General features: G+C 37.9%; 1 protein-coding gene across 2 annotated transcripts in view; it reads right to left on the bottom strand.

Annotated features, from left to right (window-relative positions):
- LOC123514104 (synaptogenesis protein syg-2-like) overlaps nucleotides 1-17,500 on the bottom strand; it is a 382,484-nt gene that overhangs the window by 4,855 nt on the left and 360,129 nt on the right. For both annotated transcript variants that reach the window (XM_045271736.1, XM_045271737.1), the window contains exons 6-10: nucleotides 14,246-14,397; nucleotides 10,341-10,485; nucleotides 4,096-4,226; nucleotides 2,552-2,711; nucleotides 912-1,736 (exon numbers count right to left, since the gene is read on the bottom strand). In XM_045271736.1, coding sequence (XP_045127671.1) covers nucleotides 912-1,736; nucleotides 2,552-2,711; nucleotides 4,096-4,226; nucleotides 10,341-10,485; nucleotides 14,246-14,397 — 1,413 coding nt within the window. The remainder of the gene's footprint in view (nucleotides 1-911; nucleotides 1,737-2,551; nucleotides 2,712-4,095; nucleotides 4,227-10,340; nucleotides 10,486-14,245; nucleotides 14,398-17,500) is intronic.

Genomic DNA, 17,500 nt, shown 5'->3' with positions numbered 1-17,500 from the left:
TTCATCAAGATATCTTGAGAGGGTGGCGGAAGCAAGGTGTGCATAGGCAGTCCATAAAGAGGAGGCAAGGAATGTGCTCCTATCACGTTTATCAGGTGAAAAAAACGTGCCTAATATGCTAGCGTTCGGGGTTCGAGTGACTTACTTAAGGTACTTTTCATAGCGACTGTTCTGCGGCGGCACGGTGTGGTATAAGGAACAGAGAAGTGTGTGCCTAAGTGAATGTAACCGGTACATACAGGTTGGTGTGTGAGGAAAGGGCAGGCTGTGTGTGGGGAAGCCGTCCACCAGGGCATGCAGCAGCGGAGGTATGGTGAGTGTTATTCCGGGTTATTTCTCCCTGTGGTAACTCTCATTCCACCGAACAAGCAATTACTCTTTGTTAGCGCTGAGTTTTTTCAATTATTAATATGCAATGATTAAAACTGTTTCAATAAATGTTGTTAAATCTGGTGGCGCATTTCTTTCCAGGATTTAGTGAATAATGCACTGAAGTTCATGTATTTTCGTATTCATTCATTGTGTCTGCTGCTGTGTACTCTGTTAATTCTGCGTGCTGGTACCTTGACGCTATTGACTGAGCGTGGTGAGACAGTCATTAATGCAAAGTTCTCCCTTCTCGCAGGTGGCAGCGGGAAAGTGTTGCCTTTCGCCTGTTTGTCGCATTTTATAGTTACTTTTTCATGCTGTTTCCCATGTATCGCTTTTATGTGTGATTTTACTTTGTATCGTGAAAACTTAATCTTGAAATTACAATCCTTTGACTTGCTTTTCGATTATCAATGTCACGGGGGGCGTGCATGTGTGAGCCTGCGGGAACAAAGGGGGAGGAAGGAGGGGAAGGATGGGGGAAGGGGGAGTGTGACGGGAAGGACAGGAGTGGGAAAACTGAGGAGAATATTGGGACTCACCGTTCGAGGGAATGAGGTCCGGGTTCTTGTCGTCGAGGTCCCTGGTGTCTGCAAGCGATGTTTGAATGTGTAAGGTTATATTCTTATTCCTGGGTCGGTTTTTCCTCTTCAAACTGACAACCACCACCGCCACTATCGCCACCAGGACCAGGGACCCCACCACCCCAACTACCACCGCAAGGATTGGAGTAATGGAGACCAATTCTTCTGGCGGAGGGCGGACTTGAGCTGTGCGTTTCTCGGCCACATCCTTGAGCGTGTAGCCTTGCAGCTGTTTTTTCTCACTGATTCCCTTCTCGTTGGCACCGTAAATGAAAAGCAGATAAGAGGCGCCGGACTCCAGGCCTCTGAGGGAGAAATCTGGGACGGAATTCTCGGAGATGTTGAGGATGAGCCTCATTGTTTCTGCTTCATAAGCCTCGATGATAAACTTCTGAAGGAGGCCCCCATCGTAGCCAGGCTGGCACTTGACCCTCAGTGTCTCTGTTGTCTGATTGATGAGGCTGCAATTATCCGGCGGGTCTGGCGGCCCAGCAGGTACTACTTTATACACGCATGGATCCCGTTGCTTCCCCAGGTGGTTTTCACCCCAACATAGCAGCGTGCCGTAGTCCAGTTCGGTCCGCGCCACATAGGATAGGGATGACTGGAGGCCCTGCGTGGCGACGTGGCTCTCGGCAATGTCCACCACGTCGCCACTGCTGTTGAACCTCCAGTAGAAATGGACGACAGGAGGCACAGCGTCCAGGCGGCACGTGACAGAAACCTCCTCGTGTCTCGCCGCCCCGTACACGTGTATCTGACCTGCCGCGCACACAGGGGCGTCTGTAGAGGAAAAAAGACGACGAAGTGTTAGTCCAAGCAAGATGAGAGACGAAAAGTATGCACTTGATAACTTCTGCCCACCTGATGGGGTCAGTGGCTGCGTTGCAGTGCATGTCATTGGAATGTTGGTAGTTATACAAATTATATTCATAGCCAATCGCGTTGTATCGCTTTCACACTGGTAGTGGCCGCCACTTGGACATGGTCATGATGCTCTCGATTATTGACGAGCATTGAGCGTGTCCAGCACGTCATTCTGACGAATTTATAATTGAGCAGGGAACACCTATGTGATATTTCCTATTGACACTAATTTTGTTGACGCCGCACACTACACACGTTGGTTATGAAGCTAAACTGTTACATTAATCCTGTCTATCTTTGAAAAACAGAAAGTCATTGATAGGATATACAGTGTGCATCGAACTTGTGTATTTATCATGTTAGTAGTATTACGACGTGTGTCACTTGACAATGCCACCGTTAAGTATGAACTCTCAACACACTGTATATCCTGTCACCATCACACTTGTTATTGTAAATTTTCTTTCTTCCTTCTCTCACGTTTTCTTTAGCTTTGGCCTAAACTTACCCTGTACGTTCTCTCCTCTTCTTCACTATGTTTTCTTTACTTTAGTCACCCCTATCCACTCTTCACTGCAGTTTTTTGTATCTCATCCACACCTTATATATTCTTTCTCTCCTGCAGTCCCTCACACCGGTTTTCTCTACCATCGACATACAGCACTTCCTTCATGGTCTTTCCCCCGTCTCACTGTTCCCCTTCACCCGCCACTCCTCGCCTCGGTACTTACACTGCACTCTGAGGTTCACTGCGTTGCTCTGGCCGTCCCCCTCGATGTTTGAGGCGACGCAGGTGTAGAGGCCTGTCTGGTGCCTCTTGACACGCTGGATGACGAGGGACTGGTTGCTCACTATCACCCCCGCAGAGACGTTATGATTCACGTGCATGCCCTGAAGGGGAGAGAAGAGAGAGCACGGACTGGTCACTCATAACTCGTGTGTTTTCCCTCACAGTGTTACATATGTTTCGCTAACTAATGAGTCCTACTGGTTTATTTTTAGAATTGACTGGAACTAGTATTTTTCTATTTGATACGTTTCCATGAATTTAGTTTAAAAGACTGATGATGAAACTTAAGATTTTGGTCAAAGATATAACTGTAACTGGCTCTTTCTATATTGAACAAACTAGAAACATAACAAAAAAAGTTCATTTGCGTTGATACACAGAAACACAGGTACAGTGCCATCTGCGGACACACGAACCATGTCACACCATCAACAGGTGATGCAATCACCCCATCTTGTTGTGAACAGTGCTGCAAATTGAACAGTGTTCCTGTGAAAAACTCTTTATTTGTGAGCTACCCGATTAATTGCTGTTTCTGTGTTTCCTTCGTCATTGTTTGTAGATGTAGATATTGTTTAGTAGAAGGCCAAAGTAGACTGGACGAAAGAGAGAGAGAGAGAGAGAGAGAGAGAGAGAGAGAGAGAGAGAGAGAGAGAGAGAGAGAGAGAGAGAGAGAGAACGTTGTGTGTGTGTTTGTCAGGATATACGAGATATACGCAAGTACAGTGGATAGTTTGAATGATAATGAACCCTATTATTTAAAATTTTGAATCGCACAAAAGTTACAGATGATAGTGAGTGAACAATATCTTGTCTACATTTGTGAATATCATAAAGCCTGCTTGATATCATATATAAATATCCAAAACCAATTTATCATTAACTACCAACAAAAATACCCTTAATTTAATCTCTATCTAGTAAAACAACAACCAAGTATAGTAGAATTCCATAATGTGTGTAGTATTCATAAAAAAAAAATACCCATTAATTATCTACCGGAAACAGGAAACCTATGAACTATCTTTTCCTCTGTACAAAAATAAAGACCAATAGTGACAAGTACTGAATTGTAGCAAGTACTGTATATGTTACTGAGCTAACCCATCAAACGCTTGACATGGCTAACTGGGGCCTGTTGATGACTTCGATGTCGAATGAATCCTGTTCACTTAATTTTCTGCGCTGTGTTAAGGTTCACAATAAAAAACAACATGGTCTACAAAACATACAAACCAGAGTCCTATGCTGTTAGTTTCCTTCGTTAAATTGGCAATAAGTGTGACAAAAAACAGATCCCCGTAACTAACTGGTCTTGGTAGATATTTCACACAGTAGTAAATAGTTTGTTAAATACACAGAGAAATATTCAAGTGAGTGTATGGCTATTTAAGAGCTTAAAGATATTAAATGAGTAGATGTCATTACTGTTTGGAGTCTTAAGTGTGAATCAGCAAAGGTACTCGCAATGCCACCAGTACTCACGTTGTGGTGCCAGACGACCTTGTACACCCACGGGTTGGCTCTCACGTTGCACTCGAAGTAGACGTCATCGCCTTCCTTGATCTCCTCAGGACTCAGGTTACTCCCAAGGGCGAGCTGCACCTTGGGCGTATCTGGAGGAGGAACAGAAAGTTGATTGTGGTGGAATGAAAGGATTTGGAATTTGAATATAGGTCTGGGTTTGGGGTGTTTGCGGTGTAGATTGACTGGGAATTATGTGGAGAAGCATTTGTCCTTGCGTATTTATAGGTTTTCAATAGGTAACGTAATATCGTAGACATAAGTTAAGTAGCGTGCTTTAAGAAATTATTTGTTTTGTGTTTCTTTAATTTTTGCAGGTACGCCCTCTGATCTGGTGACATTTTCCATCCAGACCTGACAATTGCATGACTTATATCAGATTAGAGGATATGAGATTGAGGGACAACTAAACGCAGGACATGGATGCGCTATATTATTATACTTTTAACTAAAATAGTACTTTTAACATAATATTTATTTTAAGGGCTATTTGAAATGACTTGCTAGACATAAATAGTTTATTAGAGATAAAGTTAAAAGTGACCTAGAATCTGTTGTTGCTCGATTCCTATTCTCTCAAAGGCATCGAAAGGGAGTTTGGTTAATTAATGGGATTCCAGGAATTACCGTCGCATAACAAAAAAATTGAGGCAGTGAAAAGCTGAGATTGAGGCTCATATTTGTAAAACGTAATTACCTCGATGGCCCATGGCCATGGCCATGACTGGATCATATTTTACATTCAGCAATCAAAGGGCTTTCAGCCTTGCACTGGTGTTCCGGAAATTGAATGCCAGGTTTTCCTTCAGTTGAAAGAGCATTATGGTTGTTCACACGAACATTATTCATCGGGTCTGAGCAAATAGTATTGAATTATTAATCTTTCATCATGATTTTAGAATTGTAGATAGAATTAAATTAACCGTTTGACATAAATAAGACATACATGTTTGTCGTGTTCACAATTTACCTGACTTTTTAGGGTGAAAATTTCACATGATCGGACTTACTTATACTGCAGCGTATTCGTGTCTAATCCTGTATTCTTAGAGGCATGGGGACTTCAACAGGAATATTTTTCAAATACCTTGCAAATTGATTGTGGGATTTTCATTGGTATGTTTTCATGATTAAGAACCCTTTTAGAATTATGACTAGATCATATAAAGCTCCAGAAATCCTAATTAATTCCCCTAGAGTTTGTTAAAATCGTCTAGATAAGACACTGAAACATTTTAGGGTACAGACTCTAGTTCGTAGCCTGTTTAGAAATGTGCGTCTCCAAAAAGTTTAAGTCAAACTCTTGAGCACTGAATATATCATGAAATTTCAAGATAGGCAGAAGACCATTTGATAACTCACCATGGATCCTACCAATAAACAAACTTTAGTATGTGTCACACATATGACACTTGTAAAGCTGGCGGTCTTTTTTTTAATTATTTTTTTGATGAGAAGTTGTTTATTTTCGCTTTACTTATTGGGAATATACTGATGATTTAAGTATGTGTCACACATATGACACTTGTAAAGCTGGCGGTCTTTTTTTTAATTATTTTTTTGATGAGAAGTTGTTTATTTTCGCTTTACTTATTGGGAATATACTGATGATATCCATTTTTTGTTAAAATTGTTAGAATAGAACGTCTCATTGACGTAAATCAAGCGTACTCGGTCTGTGGGTATTAGCAGAGTGAGTAATCAATCCATCTTTCAGTCACAAGAGGACTCGTGTGATGTTGTCCCATTCTATATTAATGCAAGTTTTGGCATCTTATCTTTATAAGCTTTTAAAAGCTCAGTTGGAAACTGTTACAGTTATTCAAGCCTTGTTTTTAAATTTTTGTGATATTTGAAAATATGTATATTATTAATGAAAAAAAAAAAGCGAGAACACAGCAAAGCAACTCTCAGTTCTTTAAAAATAGTCTTTCTATGTGAAAAAAAAACATTTAAGAATAAAAATGTTGATTTCAGACTTATCACGCGACGCATGTTGATTTCCAATTAACTTCACACCGACAGCATATAAAGGCGCCATCACTACTGATAGAATTCCTGGTTATTGCAGGTAACAATAGGGATGGACTGAAAGAAACTAAGTGCGTCTCATCAAGAGAAACTTGCATCTATTTACCTATTATATATATATATATATATATATATATATATATATATATATATATATATATATATATATATATATATATATATATATATATATATATATATATATATATATATATATATATATATATATATATATATATATATATATATATATATATATATATATATATATATATATATATATATATATATATATATAGAGAGAGAGAGAGAGAGAGAGAGAGAGAGAGAGAGAGAGAGAGAGAGAGAGAGAGAGAGAGAGAGAGAGAGAGAGAGAGAGAGAGAGAGAGAGTGTGTGTGTGTGTGTGTGTGTGTGTGTGTGTGTGTGTGTGTGTGTGTGTGTGTGTGTGTGTGTGTGTGTGTGTGTGTGTGTGTGTGTGTGTGTGTGTGTGTGTGTGTGTGTGTGTGTGTGTGTATGTGTGTGTGTGTGTGTGTGTGTGCAGAAAAAGCATATGCACCTGAAGTAAGCCTTATAGTCCCTGGGATACTGAACGCGGCGTAATATACAAGCTTGAGCTGCAGGAATGAAGAGGTGTCTAAGGCCCTCACAATGCCGTCTTGAATATGTATAGGGCGCCAGAACACGTCTTACCAAAGCTGGCACAAGATGCGTTATGAATTAATCTCTTCTTTCTCTATATTGTCGAGTGAGAATGAAGTAGAAAGAGGCCAAACAGAAGAAAAATAAGATGGAGAAAGATGATAGTTAATATTAGGAAGTAGGAAGTAAGGAGACATAACATTGAGGAAAAAGGAAAGATGATAGAAAGGAGAAGAGGGAAGAAACAGGAAAAGGAAGAGGAGAGTGATGGAATTCGTAACGTCCTGTCTTATCAGAACACTCCCATACAATGTCATACTGAGGGAGAGATGGCCTAGAATGAGGTACTCAAGGTGAATAATTACAGGAGGGAGAAACTCATCACGTACGTTTGGATGTGTGTGTGTGTGTGTGTGTAGCTTTATGGGTGTTGCAGTGATGGTATTAGTGTGTAGGACGCGGCACTTCATCTGGCTCTTACTTTTTATAGCCACGCTTCCTTATCTCAGAAGAAAACGGATATTACATTCTCGCTCTAAGTTGTTAGGTTTTTTTTTCTGCATATTTTACGGAATTGATTTTTCTTTTTAATTGTGGAAGGAATCGAAAGTTTTTACATTAGAATTTGAACAAATTTTTTTTCTCATTGGTCATGTAATAGGAAACTAGCTTTTTTTTTTATTTCCTCATTTAAATGACTTGAACTCTGTTAAAAATGCTGTTCAAGATACTTATCCTCATTCTTTTATAACCTTTTGCCTTATTATTTAGGAACCGACACCCTATTTGAACCTTTTTTGTCCCTGACCAGCAACTGTTACGTAAAGAAATGACAAGTACCATTAGTTTGGAGAAAGTCATGTGGAAGCCACGGAGACTGAATGATAAAGCGAGTATGGCGCCACAGATGCACGTGATTAATGTTTCATCCTCAGCAGAGTGTATCTCATCCAGGCTTACTTGACCATTTTATTCTGTGCAAAGTCTCCCCCTATAATGCCAAATGGAGAGGTACGGAAGCCCGAGAAGAATTTTGTTACTGAACACATGAAAAATTAAATGTGACCGCATACATGTAAAAGCGTTTAGTCTTACTGACGCGTTTATAACGAAAACACAACCACCATAAATCAATGCACACAGATAATGACCGTGCCATCAACCATAGCTACTCCTACAATCCTACTGTTACAACCACCATTACCACCACTAAGGATTCCGCACCATCACTGCCTTTACTGTTACCATCACTCAAATCCACCACTAATCACACCATACAATCACCACTGCCGTCACCCACACCCACTATTACAGCCAATCCAACCATTACACCCATTATCACCACCACTAACCGCTATCAGTCTTCAACACCACCATTACTCACTCACTGCCACCAACAACCACTCCACACCACCTCCATCACCATTACTCCACAACCACCACAACCACCATTACTAACACTGCACAACATTAAGAAGAGGAAGGCAGGAGGGAAAAGAGTAACGTAATGTAGGAGGGAGAGGGCGGCCAGTGGAAGCAGAGATGTGGAGGCGGTGGAGGTGGGTGGAAGGAGAAGACTATACACCTTCCGTGCCCATCATACTCGAAGGTTTACGGGGCCCTGAGATAAGCGCCACATAAGCACGCCCCATTACTGCTTCCATAAAACTAAACCACCGCACCAGTCTCGGAGGTTAAGAAATGGGGGATGCCAAGTGGTGGTAATGCTAGTGGCGATGCGGTGGTTGATGGTGCTAGTAATGGTGTTGCTGGTGAGTTCTGGATTGCTTGAGTCTGATACACATACATTTTTCTTTGCTTCTTTTTTTCTAAGGATAATAAACATCATCGTGTTTTTATCTGGCTAGCTTAAACGCACACACTCGCGCGCACGTAGTTTTTTTTTTTTCTTCCAGTCTTGCGTTATCGAGGTTTACGGTTATTGCCTCTAAAATCGAGTGTCCGTCGCCACTATCTGTTCCTGTTATCGTCGCTATTAATGGTAAACTTTGCAGAAAACGCTCCTGCTTCTCCATGTTTCTGCTCGCCTACCTTTTATTATTCCCCGCACATTGTAATCTTGCACCTCCTCCTGGTGGTGCGGTGGTGCGGTGGTGCGGTGATGCGCTCCCAGGGATAAGTAACTCGTGAGAATGTGATGCTGAGGAGGAACGCAGCTGAGTAGCAAAACAAACAAAGCATCTCACTGTTTTCCGTGGCCTGGTTTGTTTTATATTTGTATTTTGAATCTCGGCAACTTTTTCACATTCATGATGATTTCACGATTGAACTTTATTGACTCTTACCTATATAAAGAAAAGTTTTGGCTTAGATTTTTATTTCCTGTAAACAGTACCTATGCATAACATTGGCCATTTTTGCCTATATATATATTTTTTCGATTCCATTACGTTGTGGAGGGCAAACACATGCTAGACGTTAATTATGAGAGGTGACAGGACCACGAAAAGAAATACTGTGAAATACCAAGCTTGGAAAAGGAGCTAGACTCAACAGATTCAGTTACCTTCACATTTTCAATTCATTGGAAAAGTTTGGAAATGACGGACTGAATGTAATTCGCTTCACGACACACACACACACACACACACACACACACACACACACACACACACACACACACACACACACACACACACACACACACACACACACACACACACACACACACACACACACACACACACACACACACACACACACACACACACACACACACACACACACACACACACACACACACACACACACACACACACACACACACACACACACACACACACACACACACACACACACACACACACACACAGAGAGAGAGAGAGAGAGAGAGAGAGAGAGAGAGAGAGAGAGAGAGAGAGAGAGAGAGAGAGAGAGAGAGAGAGAGAGAGAGAGAGAGAGAGAGAGAGAGAGAGAGAGAGAGAGAGAGAGAGAGAGAGAGAGAGAGAGAGAGAGAGAGAGAGAGAGAGAAAAAAAAAATTACTAATAGTTAGGTAGCATGGTCAGTGTATGAGTACACCATTGGCGTCTATTGCAGTTGGTTAATGATTACTCTCAATATTATCTTTTGTGTTCTAATTACAATCACGATTAAATAAAAGACGGTCATTATGTTTTTATAAGGAGACGGTGAGCAGGTTATCTAAGCGGCTTACAGCAGAGTTTGTAACTATGTTGTAAGTAGGTCTTCTAAGGAGATTACTAAAAGCTTTCATAAGGAGACTTTCAGCAGGTCACAGGGTTTTAACACCAAGAGAGAGAGAGAGAGAGAGAGAGAGAGAGAGAGAGAGAGAGAGAGAGAGAGAGACGCAAAGCAGTAAAAGGAAATAGAAAATATCACTCGACTTCTACCAAGACACACACACAACAACATTGCAATCTAAAGGATCTTATACAGCAGGTCATAGGACTAAGAGGGAGAACGCAAAGTAGTAGAATGAAGCAGAAAATACTACTCGACTTCCTACCAAGACTATACAAGCACTGCCATATTGCAATCTAAAGGGTCACTTACAGTATACTTCGAGCCGCCACTTGTCCTCTAGTGGTGTGTGCTGGATGACTGGCGACTCAGACAAACATTTGAGGTACTTCCCGCCGTCACTGTCCTTGGGCACGAATGTGAGGGTGCTCAGTGTGATGTTCCCGGAGCTGGCGGTCTGAGGGAGGGACGGGAACCACATGTAAGAGAGAAGGAAGGAAAATGTGGAGCAGAAAAGGGAAACTGCGTGAGGTTTATAAAATTGCTTAATGTTATGAGAAGTAGTAAAATGAGATTCAGAGAGAGAGAGAGAGAGAGAGAGAGAGAGAGAGAGAGAGAGAGAGAGAGAGAGAGAGAGAGAGAGAGAGAGAGTTACCTATGTCTGGGAAATAATCAGACACAATGTTACATATATTTTTACGAGAGAACACATGCCCTTTAATAAGCAAACATCAGACCGGCCCATGCATGTTTTCAACATATTACTAATAAACACACTAAAATACACACACCTTTGCTTTTCTGAATGTAACGAGTATGAAGATTGTGTTTTATATTCTATCTTTCTCAGCAATTTTTTTTTTTGTATTCAGTAATTAATGTGTTCTATTTTCATGGCGTTTCCACACACATATATGTTTGGCTTCGTTCCCCCCACCCCCGTCGTCTTTTTTTCACTGTATCCTCTCTTATGCATATCTTTTCTCGCATTTCGCCTCCGATTTCACTGTATTTTATTCGGAAACTGCACCAATCAGTCGTCTCTTTTCCTACGTAGTGCTTTACAGATATTTTTCCCCTCCTTGCTTCCTTTCGTCTTCCTTTCACTCGCGCTGCTTCTTTCCTCGCCTCGCTCTCTCTTGCTCCAATCAGTCTCCCTTTCACTTTCATCATTTTCTTTCCTTCCATCCAATCTCCCTTCCCTTCAATCTTTTCTCTCTTTCCCAAGTCCCCAACCCATGCAACCCACTTCATGTCTACTGGTGTCTCCTTACCCTCCCCTCTCTCCCTCTTCCCTCTCCTGCTCTCCTTCTCTCCTCCTCTCCTCCTCTCCTCCTCTCCCCTTCTTCTCCTCTCCTCTCTTATCCAGGTTCTCGTTTCACTCTCCTTTACAGTTCTTCCTTCCTCTTTCGCTTTTTCTCTTTTTATTCTTATTTTTTTCTCTCTCCTTCTTTTGTCTTTTTTCCTTGCCTCATGAACATTCCTTTTATTCTCGTTTTCTTATTTTTTCTTATCTCCTCACTAGACCAAGTTTTTTTTCTTTTCTTGCAAGTTATGTATTTTTTTTGCATGTTTCTCTTTCATCTACTTGTTTTTTGGGGATTTATTGTTTCCCTCCTCGTTTATCTTTGTCTCTTTCTTTGTTTCTTTCTTTTATTCGTCTTGTCGTTTTCTCATGTCTGTCTTTCGTAATTGTTATTTTTTTTTGTATTTTTTTGTTTCTTTTTAATTTTGTCTTCCCTTTATTTATATTCTTTTTCACCCACTTTGCCACTCCTTATATTCTGAATATTTGTTTCTTGCTCTCTTCATCTCGCAACCTTCATATTTCCCTCACTGATTTTTCTCTCTCTTTCCTTCCTCACATTTCCTTATCTTCTTGCTAGTTTTTTTTTCTTGACCGTTTTTTTTCTTTTCACATTTCTCTCATTCACTTTTGTTATTTTTTACTTCTTTTTAATTTCCCTTATCGCTTTTCCCTACTTTCAATAGTATTTTACTCCACTTTCGTGCTTACCTTCCTTTCCTTTACCTTTATCATTTAACTCTAACTCCCAATGATCTTTTCTTTTTCTCATTACTTTGTTCTTCTTTCTATTCGCGTCAGAGTGCCATGTGATTTTGCCTTTGCTTTCATATACATTTACTCACGGAGGTGATGTCATTCAGGTTCGTCTCTCCTTGGATCTATGATTGACTTGCAGCTCCCAATAATCTTTTATGACTCTCCTCTCCTCTCCTTGCCTTCCCTTGCGTCCATCACTACAGTGTTACCTGATGTTGCCTTTCAGTTTTACATACACCACCTTTATTACATTGCCAAGGTTAGTTAACTCAATCACATGCAATTTTCAACTATTTTAAGGGAACTGGTAATCAAGTGGGCCTTTTTTTGTACATCGTTTGTTCCCCTTGGCCAATTTCCTCCCGTGCATATATATATATATATATATATATATATATATATATATATATATATATATATATATATATATATATATATTTATACTTATCTATTTATATTTAAATTTCTATCTATCTATCTATCTATCCATCTATTTGTCTATTTACCTATCCATCTTAGATATATACCTATCTATCTATAAAACAAAACGTCTTTGAATTACGTACAACTTGAACTATTCTCTGCAATCTGCATAGTGAAGGTGTTGTGCAGAAGCTTCAGAATATCGTCCTATGTGTATATAAATAAGAGGACAATATCATGTAACACTATATTCATGGAAGGAAGGGAAGGCAAGGAGAGGAGGGAAACAAAAGATTACTGGGAGTCAGAGATCAGTTACATAGACGGTTCGGAATGATGTGATATCCCTGAGTAAATGTAAAGTATATGAAAAAATGGGTCGTAATAAGGATGCACAAATCCTTCATTACGTTTGAAAGGTCATTTCAAGTTACATGAAATTTGAAGGTCTTATATATATATATATATATATATATATATATATATATATATATATATATATATATATATATATATATATATATATATATATATATATATATATATATATATATATATATATATATATATATATATATATATATATATATATATATATATATATATATATATATATATATATATATATATATATATATATATATATATATATATATATATATATATATATATATATATATATATATATATATATATATATATATATATATATATATATATATATATATATATATATATATATATATATATATATATATATATATATATATATATATATATATATATATATATATATATATATATATATATATATATATATATATATATATATATATATATATATATATATATATATATATATATATATATATATATATATATATATATATATATATATATATATATATATATATATATATATATATATATATATATATATATATATATATATATATATATATATATATATATATATATATATATATATATATATATATATATATATATATATATATATATATATATATATATATATATATATATATATATATATATATATATATATATATATATATATATATATATATATATATATATATATATATATATATATATATATATATATATATATATATATATATATATATATATATATATATATATATATATATATATATATATATATATATATATATATATATATATATATATATATATATATATATATATATATATATATATATATATATATATATATATATATATATATATATATATATATATATATATATATATATATATATATATATATATATATATATATATATATATATATATATATATATATATATATATATATATATATATATATATATATATATATATATATATATATATATATATATATATATATATATATATATATATATATATATATATATATATATATATATATATATATATATATATATATATATATATATATATATATATATATATATATATATATATATATATATATATATATATATATATATATATATATATATATATATATATATATATATATATATATATATATATATATATATATATATATATACAGTTCTACTCACAAATTATGAAGGGGAACACTCTTGAAAAGCCAAATTATCACCTCTGGTTTTAAGAAATATTTATGGTACGAGAGAGAAAAAGTGTTGTTGAGCATACGGGCCTTTATACTCACGGAGGTAGAGGCGTTGGTGAGCTGCACGCCGTCCAGCCACCACGTGAGGGACGCTGAGGGCCTTGCCCCCACACTCTGACAGACAAGCTCATACTTCTTGCCAGCTGAGAGCGGTTCTCGAGAGCCCAGAATGTTGACGGAGAGCGGCTTGACTGCGGGAGGAGAAGATGTGGTTCTGGTGAGATTATGTAAGGTTAGGTTCATTATCCGTGTAAAAAGTAGTAATGTATTGTCTGTGAGATAAGGATTGGTTAGTTGAAGGCTTAGAAAGTGTCTTGGAGCGGCTTGTTGGAGAGGTACGTTAACAGTTTGAGCCTTGAAAAGGGATGTCATGTGATGTATGTAATTTTTTAGGTTTTGTGGCGTAATGGAGTTAAGTGAATGATTCAGTGCATTGTTGTCTTGTTTCGTTTGATGATAGCAAAGGATGTGATGAAGCGTCGTTTTCTGATTGATATTAATTTTATAATATATAAACCATAAAAACATTAATATTAACAACTGATTAACACTCTCATGTATTGGTGGCGAGAGTCAGGATGAATGTACTATGATGTTATGTGTACACACACATATTTCTTCTCACTTGGCCTCAAAAGTACTTCACGAAACTTTTCCTTATTGTATCCATTGGTTCACAGTGCGCACCTTTGTAACGAAACACAACAAACTCTGACGCTAAACTTTCATCTTTCCTTCGTCTCTCAAAACTTGTCACATGTGTTCTTTAAGATGAAAAAAAAAAAAAGAAATATATGACATTTTCCCTGACACTGTGGGAGGACGTGACCAGGACTGTTTTGTACTTCCCTTCTTTATTTTTTCGGATCACTTCAAAGACCAATACTATGAATGAGATAGCTTTATATAGACAAGTATTTTATCTTTCTAACTCTTGCCTTCAAAGTACAAGTACTTTATTTATAACATCGCACTTCTAATACCACCATCACCAATACCATCACAACCTTTTCCTCCTCCTCCTCCTCCTCCTCCTCCTCCTCCTCCTCCTCCTCCTCCTCCTCCTCCTCCTCCTCCTCCTCCTCTTTCTTCTTCCCAAAACGTTAATCAAAATTATCATTAACGCTGGCTTCTAAAAAATAATGTTTGCACTATGACCAAAACATGCCTCACGTGGTCATCTTCTTCCACTCCTTTTCTTAGTCCTCCTCCTCCTCCTCCTCCTCCTCCTCCTCCTCCTCCTCCTCCTCCTTCTCCTTCTCCTCCTCCTCCTCCTCCTTGTAAAGTAGTGTAGATGAAAACTGTCTCGTCGCTGTACACACTAGCTTGATGAGGGTTTGTCAGCGAGAAAGTTGGTGAAAAATTGAACGAAAATACCCGGACCTCTTTTCCTTTGATCCAGCACTCTTGCGCTCTCTCTCTCTCTCTCTCTCTCTCTCTCTCTCTCTCTCTCTCTCTCTCTCTCTCTCTCCACTGTTTTCATTGTTTTATTTTTTCTTCGTCCTCCATTTACTTATTTTCTTGTGTTTCTCTCTTTTATTTCTTCCGATCTGTTCTGACTTCATTATTATTTCTTGTCTCCTATCTCTTTTTTTATTTCCTTTACCTTTCCTCCCTCTGTTCCTACCTATTCATCATTTATGGGGGAATTATACTTGAGATTGAATTCTGTCCTTGGCCTTCAAAAAGAGTTGTTTGCGTAAGTTCAAAATCTTTATGAATACCAGAAAAATTTCAAATGCAGTTCCTCATCCTCAATGACACCAAAACATAATGAATATCTTTGTTAGTTATTTTTTTTCTCTTGTCAACTTCACGAGTTAGGTTTGTTTTACCTTCCTTTGTCGTTATAGAAGAGAGAACAGTACACTCTAGTCTTCCTCCCTTTTTTATTTGGTTCTCTTTTGTTCGTCATGATTTAATTGAATTTATTTTTTTCTTTGTTGGGCTCTGAACTGTTTCCTCGTATTTTCATTGAGAGAGAGAGAGAGAGAGAGAGAGAGAGAGAGAGAGAGAGAGAGAGAGAGAGAGAGAGAGAGAGAGAGAGAGAGAGAGAGAGAGGTTACTTAGGATCAGTTTCATCTCTTTCACTCCTTAAATAAAAAAAGGAAAAAAGGAAAGATTTTTAGAGACGGGAGAAGTGTGACACAAACACAGATGCAAAAAAATTCGTTTGAAGCCACAGTGAATAGAGAAACCAGCCTAAATAGCTCCACCAGTGTGACATAAACATCTGGCGGGGTGTAATACTGTTCCGTATTGCCTCAAGATTATCCTATTATCCCGCGCTGAAAACTGCATGAAACTGAACTGACGAAGGAGTCGCAGAATAGAAGATAATACCGGAAGGAAAGATAGAAGAAAGGAGAGGACGGAGGGAATGAGAGGAAGAAGGAAAGGAAAGAAAGGAAGGAAGGAGGGAAGGAAGGAAATGAAAGCTTGCTGGTCTTCTCTATCGCGCTTTAGTCAGGAAATAGTTTGAGAGCCACATCAATGGACAGAGCCATTTTGGAAATTAGAAGCGAGGTGGCGAGATGGATTCGAATTATTGGACTGAAGTGAAGCAATGTGAAGTGAAGTCCATTCATCTACAGCTCTGAATAGAATGTTAGAGAATCCCGTTATTTAGTCCCGGGGAAAAAAAAAGCTAGGTAGTGGTCACTGAGAGATTGATAGTGCAGGCATACGAGTATTAACGCGAATGTGCCCAGGGTGGTAATCACGATGATATGTTAATTAGTTACATGGCGCGTGTCCTAAGGGGTGAGCAGCACACTGACAGCTGCTTATTAAGTATGCTAATAGAATGTGTTTTCTGTTGTTTCCTTCCTGTGTGTGTGTGTGTGTGTGTGTGTGTGTGTGTGTGTGTGTGTGTGTGTGGGTAGAATAGAGAGAGAGAGAGAGAGAGAGAGAGAGAGAGAGAGAGAGAGAGAGAGAGAGAGAGAGAGAGAGAGAGAGAGAGAGAGAGAGAGAGAGAGAGAGAGAGAGAGAGAGAGAGAGAGAGAGAGAGAGAGAGTGTAAGTGTTGGTCGTGCGGTGTTAGAAGTAGTTGGCCAAACTTGCATTAACCCTTTCCTATTATTTTCTTTTATGGATTGGTATACGTGACTAGGTGACAAAATTGTAACAATAACATGGAAGACGACGACGACAACAACAACAACAACAACAACAACAACAACAACAACAACAACAACACACACACACACACACACACACACACACACACACACACACACACACACACACACACACACACACACACACACACACACACACACACACACACACACAC

This window comes from Portunus trituberculatus, chromosome 37 (assembly GCF_017591435.1).
Source record: "Portunus trituberculatus isolate SZX2019 chromosome 37, ASM1759143v1, whole genome shotgun sequence".
NCBI lineage: Eukaryota > Metazoa > Arthropoda > Malacostraca > Decapoda > Portunidae > Portunus > Portunus trituberculatus.
The sequence above is the reverse complement of the archived record's forward strand: the minus strand, read 5'-3'. Positions and strand labels throughout refer to the sequence as shown.